At 58.1% G+C, this 16476-nt stretch overlaps 1 protein-coding gene across 1 annotated transcript in view; it reads right to left on the bottom strand.

Moving 5' to 3' along the window:
- The window catches only part of HCN4 (hyperpolarization activated cyclic nucleotide gated potassium channel 4), a 99395-nt gene that overhangs the window by 15178 nt on the left and 67741 nt on the right, over nt 1-16476 (bottom strand). The window contains 1 exon segment of the mRNA XM_032123299.1: nt 10202-10420. Coding sequence (XP_031979190.1) covers nt 10202-10420 — 219 coding nt within the window.

Here is a 16476-nt window from a genome sequence, read left to right as displayed (position 1 = left end):
GGACATGGGGAGCAGGAGGCAGCGGCTGTCTGCTCCGCGGGGACTGTGCGGGCTCCGTTTTGCACTCCCCACATGGCTGCCCCGTGTTTTGACCTTTAAAGCCATCCTCAGCCCGGTACCCGGCGGGACACCTGCTCGCTGCCCGGGTGCGGAGCGGCCCCTGCTCCCCTCCACGCACAGCCGCAGCTGCGAGCAGGGCTGCGAGAGGAGCGCCCGGCCGGGCATCTCCTCCCAGCAAACCGCGCCCAGCGAGGGCTGTGCAGGGTGGGAGCGGCAGAGTGCCAGAGCCCCCAGGGAAGGTTTTTCCATGGCACACGGCAGGACAGCGGCCAGCTGCGCTCCAGAGCTGTCACAGAAGCGCAGCCCCTCAGGGCCCGTGCCAGGGGAAGCACAGAACCTGCCCTGGGTGTGCGCTCACAGCCAAAGCCAGGGCACAGCCGGGATCAAATCCCAGTTATTTGGCGGAAGCTGCAGGACCCAGCCTGCTGCTTCTCTCCTCTGTGCTCCCACCTGCCCTGCCACGATGGCACCTTTGCTTTCCCATGACCTTCTTCGCTGCCCTTGGTTCCTGTGCCCGTGCACTCACCCTAACCCATGCGTATTCTCACCTGATGAAAATTCTCCGCGGTGTCGGTGTGAGGGGATACAAGGGCACGCTCTGACTGCCGGCAGAGCAGCTTTGGGGTGAGTGGTGCTTCGTGTGAATAAAGGACACCTCCCCAGGGGCCAGGGCTGTGCCAGCGTCCTGCTGCCCTGCAGGTGCTGCAGGACAAGGTGTGTGCAGGGAATGGCCACGCTCCCTTCACCGGTGGCAATCCAGGACACGAGCCTGAGTGTGTCCTGCACTAAATGCTGACCCTAGGACTGCGCTGCTCCTTTGCCAGCCCTCCTTCCCCTCTTCTCCCTGATCAGCAGGTCCCTGAAGGTCCCTTTGGTGCAGCCGGAGCTGGAGAGGCTGATCAGTGAGGTCGTGCCCGTCACAGCCCCGGGTGCTGCTCCGGGGACAGCCTGTGCTGGCGCTGCCACCCCCATCGGCACCACGCAGGAGAGGGCATCGCTCCAAGGGGCCAGCGGGGCAGAGGGGACACTCGGGGCTTCCTGGCATTCCCAAAGCACAGGAGCTGCCTGGAAATATTCCTGATCCCTCCAGCCTGACCAAAGGCAAGGGAGCCACCAGGCCCCCCTGGCACTGACCCCTGCCCTTGGTCACCTGCGTGGCTCAGGCTGTGCAGGGACTGGCTGTGGCAGGACAGGACGTGCTGGGTGCCCGGGGGAAGCCAGGGAGGAAAGGGATGGGAAACAGCAGCTCCCTGGTGGGCAACTCACCCACAGAGCATTTTGGAGCTTGTGGTCTTCCGAGCAGCACGTTACAGGGTTTGCAGCTCATCTCCCCACAGATGTCTCCTGCTGCTGAGAGGCTCTGCAGCCCGAGACACCCATGGGAGCTGGCAAACCGGGCACAGGACGTGCGGGACTCTCACCACAGAAAGGGAAATCATCAGGCATGAGCTTCTGCTGACTCAGGTTTAGTAATTTCATCTAAAATCCACAGAGAGTTCTGCCTGCTTTAATGCTGCATTTTTGTTCAATAAATGATTTGCCAAAAATATCCTCCGACACTCTCGGCTGTAGTGCAGTGGCTGAGCTGGACACTGACCAGTGTCACCAGGTGCCTCTCCTCCCCTGCTGCAGCCCCTGCCCCTCTCCGCTCCTCCGCTGGCACTTGCTGTCCATCTTCCACTGCCCTTTGCTCCCTGGCAAAAACATCCCCACACTCCAAGAATCCCCCAGCACGGGCTGGATCGGGTGACTGGGACTCTGCTTATTCACCACAAACGTGGATTTATGGCTTTGCAACAAAGAGCAATAAATTACTGCTCTGCAGAGTCCCCTGCCCCGCCGTCCCCAGATAAGGCTCCCAGGGAAAGCAGGACAAATTTACCTCCCCCCAAATAACAGTGTTGCTTCTGACCACGAATGAAAATCAGGGTTATAAAAGCAATCTGTGAAATAAGGAACCATCACTCTCTGTCATGGTTAAGGAGAGGGAGATCTTGTCTCTCCTGTCTCTGCTGGTGCTCCCTCCTCTCACCCACGAGGGCTTTGGGGCCCTTGGCTCTCCCTTGTGCAGAGATGGGGTCAGAAATGAAAGCATCGACCCCTTCGTGCCATGTTTGAGGGACTGAAGATTCACTGGGGTGTTCCCCCTTCCCTTGGAGCTGCTGCAGGCCCCACTCCTGCAGGGTCAGGCGGATGATGCCACGCTCAGCTGGCCCTCTCTAAAGCCACTTGCTGTCCCTTTGCTGCCTTTCAGCCGTGGCCAGGCCTCCCTGACAGCCGCTTCCCCTCCTCCCTCCTCCTCCTCCTCGCCTGCTCAGCCTCCCACTTGTCTCCCTGTCCCCAGCCTGACCTGTGCTCAGAGCTTAGTGGCCTCTCTGGGTTCAACCAAAACCACTCATTTAGGAATTATTTAAATCTCTCTGAAGACAATCGAGCCCATTTAAATCCCAGCTCATTTTCTTAAGTCTGTTTTTCCTCAAATAGCCCTTGAAGGAGGTATTAATATATCAAAAGGAAACCGTTCGGCTGAGTATTTTTGCTTCTATAGCTGGCCACTTTCCCTCCTGTCTCACCACCTCCCTCCCCTCCTTCCAAAGCTCTGATCACTCACAGCCCAAAGCCAACTAAATATGTTTAACTCCTTCCGTGCCCTCACACCCGTCAGGAATCCTCCTCTCTCTGGCAGGGATCAATCACTGAAGAGGCTCAGCTGTTCCTTGCCCCAGTTCTGAACGTGGAAACCACCAGGCACAGGGGGGATTGTTGGGGTGTCCCGTGCAGGGCTCCATGATCCCTGAGGGTCCCTTCCAAGCCAGCACATTCCGTGATCCTGGCTCTGCTCGGATCCTTCCAGGATGAGGCTGAGATCACTGTGGCACTGGGTATAATTCCAATCACAAACATCTCCGTGTCAGGACCCCAGGGAAGTCACCAGAGATGCGCTTGTGGAAGGAGAAGGAGGCTGCAGCAGAGCATTCCCAGCTCAGGGAAGGACTCTGGTGCTCTGGCAGCAGGATATCCCTGGAGCTGGGTTAAGAGCCACCCTGCCCGGTGCTGGGGCTCTCCCAGGTGCATCAGTGCTCTGCAGGGAACCATCAGCTCGTGGGATTCACCGCGTGGAGGGTCCTGACAGGACACAGGGGAATCTCTGTTCTATTTCCCCTGATCTCTGGTCAGGAGCCAAACAGTGCAGCTCCCCAGCACTCAGGAATCGTCAGACCCACAGAAACGCTGAGTTCTGGCGTTCTGGCTCTCTTCAGCCATTCATATTGCCACCCTCAGGATCTAGTCTACGATCTACATGTGACTCCACATGCTCATTCTCGTGGAGCTGCAGGACTGCTGAGGGGTTTCAGGGAAGAACAGAGGAGTTCTGGGACACAGTCTGGGAGCTACCTCCATTCTGGAAAGGCCTGATGTGATGTCCTGGTTGTGACCCTTTCCAAAGGCTGGATTAATTAATTCCTGTACCACGGCCCTCGATCGTTTTGCCACCAGAAAATGAGTTTTAAGTGTCCCTTCCTGGAAAAGCTGGGACACTTTTCCCCTTACTGCACAGTACCTTTGGTAATTGTCAGGATCCTGATCTCTTGCTGTGGCACAGAGACTTCCTGGAGCTTTTCTCCCACTTTTCTCCAACATTCCTTGCCCTGGGGATGGCCGCGAGTTGCCTCCCCCTGCTGAGCATCAGCTCCTGTTCAGGCAGGGATTGTGCCTCGGACAATCCCACTGCTGGGCTGGGAGATGGCACCGGACTGAGGAGGATGAATAATGAGCCTGATGAAGCCCCTGTTTGCCTCCAGCCATCTCTGCTGCTCGGGGTTCTGAGGAAAGCAGATCCAGAAGCTGTGGGACAAATCCCTCTGCAGGAAATGTTGTGGGTGCCGAGCCCGAAGCTCTAATCCTGTACATCCCACGGGAATGCAATACGGACAAACCTGCACGTCGTGGCTATGGGAAGAGCCTGTTTCCCCTGGGAATGGCCCCTGAAGGCAATGCCTGGCTGGGCTGGACAGGCCACATCCTGCCATAAGGCACCAGGCCAGCACAGGGCACTTCTGGCCACGGTCAATCCGCCTTCAGAAACACCACAGGACACTGTGGAGATGTCAGGTCACTGGAGCCACACATCCGGAGTGGGACAGGGAAAAGGGACCAGCAGTGCTCTGCCCAGAGGAGCAGAAGGAGGGAGACGAGGTGAAATGTGCCCCCAAGGGCTGGAATGGGGATGGGGGAGCAGCGAGGGTGCAGCGAGGGATCGGCACTGCTGGGAGCAGCGGGACAGGCGGCTCTGCGGGAGGCTCCGCGCGCTGCAGCATCAGCTCTCCATCCATTTATTATTTATTTACTAACAGCTCGAGTGCCAAAGCAGGTTCCCAGACTGACAACGAAGTCTGCAGCCCCTCGGTGGGATGGGAAGAGCTGCCGAGGCGGGGACATTCCCTTGCCATGGCAAGGCAGGCAGCCCTGGCTCGGAGCAGGCGTCACCAGGCCCAGGATGGAGGAGTCAGAACCTGGGCTGTAACTCCCCTGTTTCTGACATGTTTTACAGCTTCAGAACGGGCCTTCTAAACCACGTTTAAGGCCACCCACGAAATATTCTCCTGCACAAGCAGGAGCTACTCGACCCCAGTGTGGGTAAGGCAGTTGGTACCCCAAGGCATTCTGAAAAGAAACCATGAGGTTTTCATTGAGCAAACATTTCTGTTTTATAACAACCCAGGGTTCTTTCAGGGAAAGGATTAAATAACCCTGAAACAGCTGACACGATTTCTGAGTTTCTGGCTGAACAGCTCATTATTTATAACACCCCATTACCTGCAGGGAACTGTCCCGGGGCAGTGCTGGCACCCCAGGCCAGGGCACAGCAGAGGCCCTGACACCGTCACTGAAGGACATCACTTATCAGCCTTGTTATCAGCCCGGGCTGCTGGACTGCCAGGGAGGTGGGACACAGCACTGCTCAGGCCATCTCTCCACAGAGGGAACAAAAACCCAGTGCAGGCACGACAGGATAAAGCCGGGCTCTCCAAACTTTTTCCAATTAGGAAATTTGATTGCATTCTGCATTTGATTAAGTGCTGCAAACACCTTTAATTTCTGGCGTGCTGCACTCCCTGCCCTCTCCTTCACACGCATTACCCAAGGAGTGAGGGAGCTCTGCAGCTCCCCTGACCTCCACAGCGGGTGCTGGCTCAGGAGGAGACTCCTCCAGAACGCCTGGGAGCTCCAGGAATGTGGGAATGATCCCTAAGAACTTATTGGTGACCAGTCCTCTTGGGAATGCCCTTTCCAGTCCTGCCCAGAGTGGTAAAGGATGTGACGTTTCCCCCCTGGCAGCAGTGGAATCCTGGCAGTGTGTGCCCGCCCAGGCTGCCGGAGTCACCGCAGTGTCTGTGTCCCCCAGGCTCAGCCAGCTCCGGAGCCCCAGCGATCGCCCCAGCTCCAGCACAGGGCTCATGAGCTCTGCTGGCAGGGGGTGCTCATCAGCAGGGCACGCTGCCAGGCTGGTGTGGCTATCCAGGAGCCCAGGCAGGATCTGTGCCCCCTGTTCCCTGCACGAGCTCATGGGGAGGCAGCTCAGAGCAGCCCCCAACCCACCGAGGGCAGTGAGGGCTCCTCTCCCCCGTGCTGGCTCTGCTCCAGGTGCCTCAGGGAGGAGGACTCCAGCTCCTGCCCACTGACAAAGCAGATCTGGGATTCCCACTGCCGGGGGCTGGATCTGCATCTGGGCACTCAGCAACACCTGGAAGGTTTCCTCGAGTCAATCTGTCCAAATATTCCGAGGTTAACGAGACTCTGGAGCTCTGCAGCACCCTGGAGCTGTGAGTTGCCCGGTTTCATCATGGACCATAAAAAAGCCCAAACCACCCCTTAAACGTGCTGCTAATACAGCTCTGCTGCTGCTCTCCCAGAAGGAGCGAGGGCAGCCTGAGCCCCAGGACAGGCTCCCAGCTCTCAGAGCAGTGGGCCGGCCGAGGGCACTGTCTGGATTCCCCTCCAACCAGTGCTGCTCCAACATCCCCAACAGGGACAGAACATTCCAGCGGTTTTACTTCGGCCTTTCCCACGACTAAACTTCCCCCAGTTTCCCTCTGCTGCATTCAGGCTGCTGATGGAAGGGCTGAAATGTTAGAGCAGGGCAGCGAAGTGCTTGGATAGGCAGAGCACAGGAGGAACTGTGGGCAGGAGGGCTGTGAGGTGTGTGAGGAGCTGAGGGGCGATGCCAGTGCTCTGCGGGGCTTCTGGAGCCATTGTCTCGGCAGCGTTACCTGCCCGTCCCCCTGCAAGCGAGCCGCAGCACGTGCTGCTTCAGAACGGTGACACGGGAAACCGTGAGTCTCTACCCAGAGCCGAGAGGTATTTTCGGAACAAGAGGCACTGGATGGACTGCTCAGGGAGGAGGAGGAGCGAGGAAGGAGTGCGGAGAGCAGAGAGCGCCAGCGCAGCACAGATCCTGAGGGGAGAGGAGGCTCTGGGAGGAGAGATTAGGGCTCTGCTGGGCTCTGCAGTGCTGACAGCAGCAACCCCTGCCTCTCACCAGTCCCTCCCCTGCTGTACCCGGGGCTGAGCCTCCCTGCGCCTGCTGGGATGGGAGAGTGAGCCCAGGGCGTCCCTGCCCTGTTCCGAGGATGGCAGCGAGCAGCACAGTCACCCTCCCGAGCCCTCAAGGTGACAGAGCGCTGGGGAGGATGAGAGGCTGTGCGTGGTGACTTGACAGAAATACGAATCCAGCTCAGCTGCAGGATTAGGGAAAGAAATTAATAGGAGGACCTGCAAAAAGCACGAGAATCACTGGCCTATCTGGCTAGCTTATCCCTCTCCTGGGCAAAGAACACTCTTCCTCTCATGTGAGCCACGGTCACACAGGCTGGGGGTAATTCTGCATTCAGGGATGAAGTAAAGGCTCCAGCTGATCTATAAACAGAGGGTCTTGTACCCCTGCTCCTGTCCTTGAGCCCCTCCCCGGCACCTGCACCAGAGCTCTGGCACTCCAAGATAAGCTCTTTCAACCCACAATGTTGCAGAAAAGTAATGTGGGAGAGGAAATGAGCTCAGTGAGGGTGTGGGAAGCCAGAAGAGCGTGCCCAGCCGAGCACAGTGGCAGGGAGCTCCGGGTGAGAACAGGCATGTTCTGGGTCAGAGCTGTCACATCGGCTCACTCACACCATCACGCTGCCCAGCACCACTGTGGGAAACGTTTCTGTCAGAATCCCTCAGGATGGAGCTCTAGTGGTGCTGTCTCACACGCAGGAAATAGACACCAGCCCCGGGTGCAAGGATGCTGTGGAGTTAGACTCCAGACTGAGGTTAGGAGAGAATCCTGCCACTGCCTCCGTGACCACGGGAAGCTCCGACGGGCCCTTCTCGGTTTGCCTCTGGCAGTGGAGGGCAAACAGTCCCTTCAGAGAGCCACGTCCGAAGAGCTGTTCCCATTTTCAGGGAGGCCAGGGCTGGCCCTGCCCCATGGCTGTGCCCCCTCCACGTGCCGGGCGTGCTCTGTGCCACGGGGGACTGTCCCCTGGTACCCAGGAACCTCAGCAGCTCCCTGGCTTGGAGCAGGAATTCCCGCTGAATTCTCCGTGGTTCCTGCCAGCCCACGGATCCCACCCAGCCTCCCTGCCCTGCAGAACCAGCACAGCATGGTGAGAAGCTCTGGGAGGAGATTTCGACAGGACAGGGATCGCTGTCCCAGTGTTCAGAGGATCTGAGGCAGAGTGAGACAAGCCTGCTCCTGAAGCCGACAGCCAGCACAGCTTGGCTTTCATTCCTCTTTTCCAAAGCCCTGCTTGTCCAAGGGAACAACCAGTGCATTGGCAGAGGTCTGGACAACCTGAAACCTCCCCAGAAACTCACCCCTGAATCTTGTCGTGAGGATGCCCCGCAGCAGAGCCTCCCAGGGCAGTTCCAGCTGTAACCTCCTCTCCCGTTTGGGTTTGTGCTGCTCCTCTCCCTGCCCACCGTGTCCCTTTCTTTGGCCGCTCCCAGCACAGCTCCCGAGGCCCCGCAGGCTGAGCTGTGCTGAGGGACAGGCAGAGCCCACAGGGTGCTCAGCAGAGGTCTCTCAGTCGCTGCTGGCTTCTACCAATCGACCTCCGAACTTGTAGAGATTCTCTCTCTAATCTGCTTCACCAGCCGCTTTGTCCCAGGAGGGCCGCACTAAATTGAGTTGCAGAGCTGCAAATCACGCAGCAGCCTCATTTGAATCGTGGCTGTCCGAGTGCTAAGGAATGCGGGAAGTCAATACATGTTTGTTTTTAGGCCATCGCTTGTCCCATTTGCAAGAGGAAAATGAACTCGCCGAGCCCCTGAGGCTTTGATCGTGGGAGGATAACTCGGGAAATGAACCTGCCACAGGAGTGCGCCCTTTGTGCAGTCCTCTCCCCACCGCCTTTGTCAGAGCTCTTCTCCTGGCTCTGCCAACCCTCTCACTCACATCCCCGCTTTCTAAGCGGGCTTTAACACTTCCCACTGTCCCTGCCACCCCCTCCACAGCCCCTGCTGGCTTCCTGGGGACTGATTTCCCCGAGCACTGACTGGAATCCAACCGCAGGGTCACGCTGTGCCCTTGTCTGCAGCGCGGAGTGCCCAGTGCTGCAGGTGCAGCCTTGGCTGCGCCAGGCTGGCCAGGTGGCTGGGTTTGCAGATCAGTCCTTGACTTCTGTGCTACTTCAAACACATTTGAATAAGCACTCTGCATGCCGAGATTTGATCAGCCTGCATTCCCTGTGCTGCAGTGTCCTTCTCTCCGGCGTGCCCTGCTCTCCGTCGGGAGCAGCCCGGCTGAGATGCAGCACGCAGCTGAAGCTCTGGATGCTCCGGGATGCATCCCAGGCCTCCACGCTCTTCTTCTGGGCGTTCCCCCTCCTCTACCTCTAGCTGTGGTTTGGGATCTTCCCTGTGCTCCAAGCATGAGTCAGCCTCTGGCCTTCTTTGCTCTCCCTCTCTGCCCAGCTCTCTTCCCATTGCAATCCCCATGTCTCGAACCTGCTCCAAGGTCATCCCACCTCCTCCCTGAACCTAAAATTCACCTGAGCAGTGCCTGCTGGTCACAGTTTCCCCACCTGAATCACAGCTCCCCTCTCACCTAAACTGCACCTAGCAGGGTCAGAATAGGAACAATTCCTCTTCTTAATCTCCAGATCAAATGTATCCACAAGACCCCGGCCATAAAACCTCCTCAGCCCCACCAGCTGAGGGCAGCTGCTGTTTTTGGATGCCCTGCCCAGCTCACAAATTCAGTGACTGTGGCAGTGGCAACCTGACTGGCTGTGACATTTCTGGCCATGCCTCCAATCTGCAATCCAACAACGGTGCCATTAATTCCATAGCCACCCGGGGAACCTGCTCCGAGCTCCCGAGCCTTCATCTGGGCTTTGGGGGTTGTCCCGCAGCTCGCTCAGGAGTGAATAATCTGGATACTTTCAAAGACAGCACTTGCTAAACAGAAGCTGCACATTCTGGAACGTTCCCTGGGGGTTTGAAACAAGGTGTGGGAAAGGAAAAAGTGACTTCCAATGTTAGGTACCGGTGACATTGATAACGCTGGCATACAAAGTCAGGCAGAGACAGCAACAGTCACCTCCTCGCCCTGCTGTGGTTAACTGATCCTGCTGCTGTTTCTTCCTGAGGGTGTTGGAGTGGAGGGATGGGGATGAATGGCCAAGGAACTGCACCCTCGGCCTCTCTCACTGACAGCGCTGGTTTCCTCTGGACAGCACGGAAACCACCCCGGGCTCCCTCTGAACAGCACGGAAACCACCCCGGGCTCCCTCTGAACAGCACGGAAACCACCCCGGGCTCCCTCTGAACAGCACAGAGACCACCCCGGGCTCCCTCTGAACAGCACAGAGACCACCCCGGGCTCCCTCTGAACAGCACAGAGACCACCCCGGGCTCCCTCTGAACAGCACGGGGACCACCCCGGGCTCCCTCCGGCCAGCACAGAGACCACCCCGGGCTCCCTCCGGCCAGCACAGAGACCACCCCGTGCTCCCTCTGAACAGCACAGAGACCAACCCGGGCTCCCTCTGAACAGCACAGGGACCACCCCGAGCTCCCTCTGAACAGCACAGAGACCACCCCGAGCTCCCTCCGGCCAGCACAGAGACCACCACGGCCCCAGCAGGGCTGCCCTTACCTTCTCCTGGTACTGGCGGCGCGAGGAGTCCAGGGACTGGATGAGGGCGGTGGCGTGGCCGATGAACATGGCGTAGCAGGTGGCCCCCACGATCATGCTGAGCATGGTGAGCCACACGTCCGACATCCCCACCGGCGCCTGCTGCCCGTAGCCGATGCACAGCATGTGGCTCATGGCCTTGAACAGGGCGTACGAGTACTGCTTCCCCCACGAGTCGTTCTGCAGGGACACAGCACAGCTTCAGCACGGGACACGGCGCTCCGGACACGGGCATGGGGCAGGAAAGCACCCTGCTGCTGCACCCAAAAATCCCTGTCGGCAGCACCTCGACGTGTTACACCAGGGATTTAGTTCTTTGGTGGCTTGGAGGTCTGGGGAGTCTTTGAAAGCTAGGAGGGCTATGGAGTCTCAACCCCCAAACCCCTCAGAGCCCCCATAACTCCCACATGCCTCAGTGACCCCATAGCCCACAGAGCCTCTACACCTCAATGCCCCTCAGAGCCTCCATAACTCCCATATCCCTCACTGAGCCCCTACACCCCAAGCCCCTCAGAGCCCCCATAAGTTCCACATCCCTCAGTTGACCCTATGGCCCACAGAGCCCCTACACCTCAATGCCTCCATAGCCCCCGTAACTCCTGTATCCCTCACTGAGCCCCTAAACCCCAAACACCTCAGAGCCCTCACAGCCCCGCAAGCCCAGCTCACTCCATTTGGAAAATGAGCCCAGGTTCTGTGACCTGCCATCCCACTTTGGTCCCAGTTTTTAGTGATTCCGTGTGCTTTTCCAGCAGGGAAGGCAGCCAGGCTGCCCTGTTGTAACCTGGGATAAACCCAGATGATGCACTGGGAGATTTCACAGTGACCCACGTGTGGGAGGGGAACTGAAGCAAATCATTTCCTCCCCAGGGAAATGGACTTCAACTGAGACTTGTAACAGAGAGCCTGAGCCAGGAGCCAGCAGCGGGAGCTGAGAGTCGGGAAAAATCTCTGCCCAGCCATTTAGGAAATGGCCAGGGGCTCTGGTCGTTACCTGAGAGATGAGAAGGGCAGAGAGTGAAGCTGATAATGTCTGAAGAGAAGTTCTCAGTGCCAAACGGGGCTTTCTCAGGGAGCTAAGGAGCTACAAATGGCCTCATTTGAGAGCAGCAACATCTGCCAGGAGAGGTGTCCTGAGACACCGTGTGCTCTCCACTGCAGCTCGCACAGGCAGCAGGGACATCACGGCACAGGGACAAAAACCAGCCCACATTTCCTGATGGTTCCCATCAGCCTGAGCTGCTGGAACAGCTTATCCTGTGGGGATTATCTGCCAGCAAGTGCCGGCTGTGGAACCTTGTCCAGTGACCGCTCTGCCATCACTCACAGCTCTCACAAGGATGGGAAAATGCCTCTGCTGGGTGAGAGCCACGGCAGCACCGGCTGCTCCTCAGCTGCCCCATTCCTGGGAAGGGCACAGGGTGTGGATGGAGCTCTGCAGACACACGTGCCACCTTGGAAGGTCACCGCACAGGCCTGCTGGTGGCTCGCCAATAAACGAAGAGCTCTCCTGTGACCTCCACCCAGAGCACCAGCAGCCAGCAGTGCTGGGAGCTCTGGAGCTCCCCGGGCACCTCCTGGAGGTGTCTCATCACAGTCAGGTTGACGACCTCTCTGCGAGCAGCTCCCCAGTGCCACTGGTGCCCACGGAAACTTCTCACTGCTCTTACGGGGAGCGAACAGCGACAGAGCTGGCTGGGAGCTGCAGCACAGAGCTGGAAGCTCTGCTGAGGGCTGCTGCTTGCTTAGGAGATAAGCACGTGGACAAAGCCAGCTGATAGCACTACCCGGCCAGATTCGGTTTCGTTATGCAAGAACAGGCCTGGTTCCCGCTGCAACAAGAAGGGCAAAGCCACACGAGTGACAGCAGAGCGGGCACGGGAGCGGGGGCACAGTCACAGCCAGGAGGGACTGCTCCTGCCCTGCTGGCGCCAGCCTGTCTGGGCTCATCTCCCAGCAGAGCAGGAACCTGGGAAAAACCCCCCTGGAGCCAAGAGAGAGGGCAGGAGACAAAGTGGCCACTGGTGACAGCTGCGGGCTGTGCCCTGGGCTCGTGGGGAGGAGCCACCAGCAGCCGAAGGAGCCACACACAGAGGAGGGCGGAGGGAGTGTGTCCCTGGCCAGGGCACAGGGAGGGTCCGGCCACGGGAGCTGCCAGAGGTGTGGGGCCAAAGAGGTGACCCCTCCTGCCCCTTTGCCTCCAGGCCTGTGCTGTGGCCGCGAGGCCTGGCCAGAGAAGCGGTGGATGTGTTTTTTGTGGCATTTCGCAGATGCACTTCTGCTCCGTGCAGGCACCGAGCTCTCACACAGCTCCCCCGGGCAGCATCCTGCGCTGGCAGGAGCCCCCTGCCCTCAGCCCTGCAGTCCTGGCAGTCTGGGGCCCTGCTCTCAGGGCGTGGCAGCTGCTGTGACCTCCATGGCTTTAGCCCAGGCACTGCCCCTCACCCTGAGACAGCGGCAGGGAGCTGTCACTCGTGGCCAGCCTTGGCTCTAAGTGCCGCGTCCTGCGAGGGTGGGCAGCGCGTTGCCAGCTGTTCTGGGCACAGGAGCACTGCAGCTGTCCTGCCCCATCCCTTGTTGAATGAATTCCTGCCCTGCTCCTCACTGGGAGCGGCGGGAATGCTGCTGCCCTCTGAGTTCAGTGTGGCAGTAGTTTAGCAGGGCAGCACATCACCACAGGCCTGAGAGCAGGGACAAAGCACTGAGCTGAAATTCCAGAGGGAATCTGGGCAGACAGAGCAGTAACAGCTGAGCTAGGAAACTGGCTGCCAGGCTCTTTAGTGGCTGTGAACATCTGGGTGCCAGGCAGGCTCGAGGTTTAAAAGCCATTCTTCCAGCAACCTGCGGCTCAGGAGTGCTGCTGACAAGGAAGCTCGCCAGTGTTTTGTAGGAATTAGTCATCCAAAACTCGAACATCCGACACGCCGAGGCCCTGCAGCCCGCAGAAACACTGCTGGCTCCCTGGGAACTGCACAGCTCCGAGGCCCAGCCCAATTCCCAGCAGCAGCAGGGCTCCCTGCGAGGATGGGCTGCGGGTGCCAGACTGAAGGGTGGCAGACTGGGGGGTGAGAGCTGCAGGAAACACGGAGCTTTCCAAACAAACCGAGCTCTGCTGGGAGAGCGTCAAGGGCTGCTCAGAGAGAGGCACTCCTGTGAAGGGGAAGCCTTTCGGAGCAATTACCTTTAGGATACCGAGTGCAGAGAGCACTGGATGCTCCGTGAGGGCTCTTCACTTACAGCTCTCGGTACATCTTTAGTTTTCAGGCTTTTTTGTTTTCCACAGGGTGAGCAGATGGGTCAAGCCTACAGTACTTTAGGCTGGCCTAGAAGAGGTTCCAAATGCGGTGTGGACTCGGCTTCATCAGCATGGGGTGCCTCACACTGCCACAGCTCGTTCCCGTAAGAGCCAGCCCCTGTGGAATAGCCCACCACACCAGCCCCCACGCGGGAGGGCTGCACCACTCCACAGCCACTGGAGCAGCTGAAATGGCCCATTAGGAGAGGGAAATGAGGCCTTAAACTGCAGGGGGGAAATGACTCTCCTTAGGCAAATCCCAAAGCAAGCTAAAGCGGAGCTACAGGTCTGTGCCTGGTCACAGTCAGGAGGGGGTTACTCAGAGGCACGGAGAGAGTCTGCAAAGGGGAGGGGAATGACTTTGAAGCAGTTTCTCGGACTGGTTTGTTTTAGCAGCCACGCTGGCAGTGCTGGAAGGGCTTCTCTGGCATCAGAGTCTGGCCTGCTCAGATCCACCTTTGAGTACTTGGAGACGCTTCCTGGGACACCTGAAAGGCACTGCTGGGTTCTGTAGCACCTCACAGAAGCACCCAAAGGCAAACTGTGGTGTCTGACAGGGCGTCTTGGTTCTGATGTACACGTGAGTGTGGCTGGTTGAATCCTCACTGGAGAGGAGGAGTGAGAGGAGTAAAGATCGGAGAAGTACTGGAAGTTCCTGGGGTAGGGGCGCAGTCCTTGGGCACAATGTACTGCCTGACCCACACCATTAACACCTGGAGAACTCAGGAGCTGTCTCCAACCATCCCTGCCCACCCCTGCATCTGCTGGGCTGGGCAAACAGGCCCAGTTTAAAGGATGGGAATAGCGGAGGAACAGATGGAGATGTCAGGTCAGGCTTCACCTCGGACAGAACCTGCCTGTTCTGGGCTTGATATATTTATCAATATTGATAGATACGCTAATTAGTAAGACCTATAATGTTCTACCAGATCTTTTGGGGTGTGCATTTTGCGGGGTGCATTTTGGTGCGTTTGACCTCGATGTGGTGCACCTAAGGATCCTTAAAATAAATACCAAGGTAAAATCTTGATTAAAATAAATACCAAGGTTTGACTCTTGATTTTAAGACCCGGAAAAGGCATCAACAGCAGCCACTCCTCTTCCCCCGTCCATCGGCACCCTCAGCACGGTGCTGTGAGCACGGAGGGGCTGAGCTCCGAGCTCTGAGCTCCGAGGGAAGGATTCTGCTCGCCGCGTTCTGGCGGAGGGGAGGCTGGCCAGGGCTTGCCGGGCACGGTGGCTGCAGTGGCCTGGGGCATTTCTGCCCTCCCTGCAGGGTCTGTGGGCTCAGCACAGCGCCCAGGGGAGGAGCCAGTGTTCCCAGCAGCTCCCAGGGCTCGGCAGAGCTGGGGTCTGCGGGAGAGGAGCTGCCGGGCCGGCTCTGGGGGAGCAGCAGGCACTCTGCAGCTGACTCACCAGTGCTTCCAGGCTCTCATGAGGAGCACTGCGGGAAAGCTGACGCTGAAGCCCCTGGGAGCGGGGCTCGGCAATTAATACTGCAAACACCGTGCCCTGCCGCTTGAGAGTCAGCCAGACACCAACTGCTTCCCCGGCTGCTGCAGATGGAGCACGGGGCACGGGGAAAGCACCGAGAGGAACCGGACTCGGGGATTTATCGAGGCCCCGAGATGGTTTTGGCAACGCCAGACCCTTCACAAATCCCCTGGGTGAGGATTAAACCTTTAGGAAAGCAGATGGGAGGTGATGAACCTTCCTTCCCTGCTGCATGAAATCAGGGCTGGTTTTAGGGAGTGCCAAGTGGTGGGAAACCCCGGAGCAGAGGACGAGCAGCACGCTCATGGACAAAGCCTGCGAAGCATCTGGACCTCACTTCCAGCTCCCCTTGGCTGCAGCAGCTTCAGAAGATTCCCTTTTCCCGGATTTCTGGCTGCTGTGTGTAATCAGGGCAGCTGAGCACCAAGGGTATTTATTTATCTCCTCAGAGCTGTGGCCAGGCCAGTACAGAATGTCCCCAAATCCATCCTCCCGGCTCCCTGGCACGGAGGCCACCCTGGCCTCTCCCCTGCCAGCCCTGCCCATCGCCCAGAGCCACTCTGGAACCTTCCATCTGGAGCCTGCCACCAAAGCAGAGCCCAGAGCTCCGGTTTCTTGCTTCCTGACTCTGCGGCCTCTCTCAACACTCCCCTCTTGATTCGATGGAAACTGTTTCAGTGATAAAGCCATCCACATCCACCACTGGTCCCTGTGACACACCAGGAACTCTTCTCAGGGGATTGAAGGACATTACTGGGAGAAAAAACCTGTCTGGTTGCAGAAGAGCTACTGCACTCAGTATTCTGACCCCAGGCTGGTTTGGGGCTGGCAGATTCCTGCACAGCTCCTGGAGTGGAAGCCCCCTGAACTACAGGTGCAGCTGTAGAACTCTCCAGTTCTTCATCCCATTTTCCTGAGGCTCTGTTTTCAGGGGTAATGATTTTTTTTTTTCACTTCTTTTAAGTGGAACAAAAAAAAAAAAAAAAAAAAAAAGAAGGTGATTTAGATGCAGGGAAGAAGCAGAAAAAAAAATTCCCCCAAGGCAAGTTTAATTCCCAGCTTCAGAGGCTCTCAAGGCTGGGAAGACAAGGCTGCAGCATGAGGAAAGCTCTGCTCTGGGTAGGAGCTCCCTCCCCTGCCCTCCCAGAGCCTGCGGAGCCACTCTGCCTCTGGAATGCCTCCTCCTCTCTCCCCAGCCTTGCTGCTGGGATTTGCCTCGGCTGAATCTTTCCTTCCTCTGCCCCATCTGCTGCCACTTTTCCAGAGCCTTCCTCTTGACTGCAGCTTCAACCCCAGCTTGTGCCTCTTCCCTGAGGGACGGATGGATGGATGGATGGAGGGAGGGAGGGATGGATGGATGGATGGATGGATGGATGGATGGAGGGATGGATGGATGGAGGGAGGGATGGATGGAGGGATGGATGGAGGGAGGGATGGATGGAGGGAG

The sequence above is a fragment of the Corvus moneduloides genome, chromosome 13, assembly GCF_009650955.1.
Source record: "Corvus moneduloides isolate bCorMon1 chromosome 13, bCorMon1.pri, whole genome shotgun sequence".
Classification (NCBI taxonomy): Eukaryota; Metazoa; Chordata; class Aves; order Passeriformes; family Corvidae; genus Corvus; species Corvus moneduloides.
Note: the sequence above shows the minus strand (reverse complement) of the source record. Positions and strands in the feature narration are given on the sequence as shown.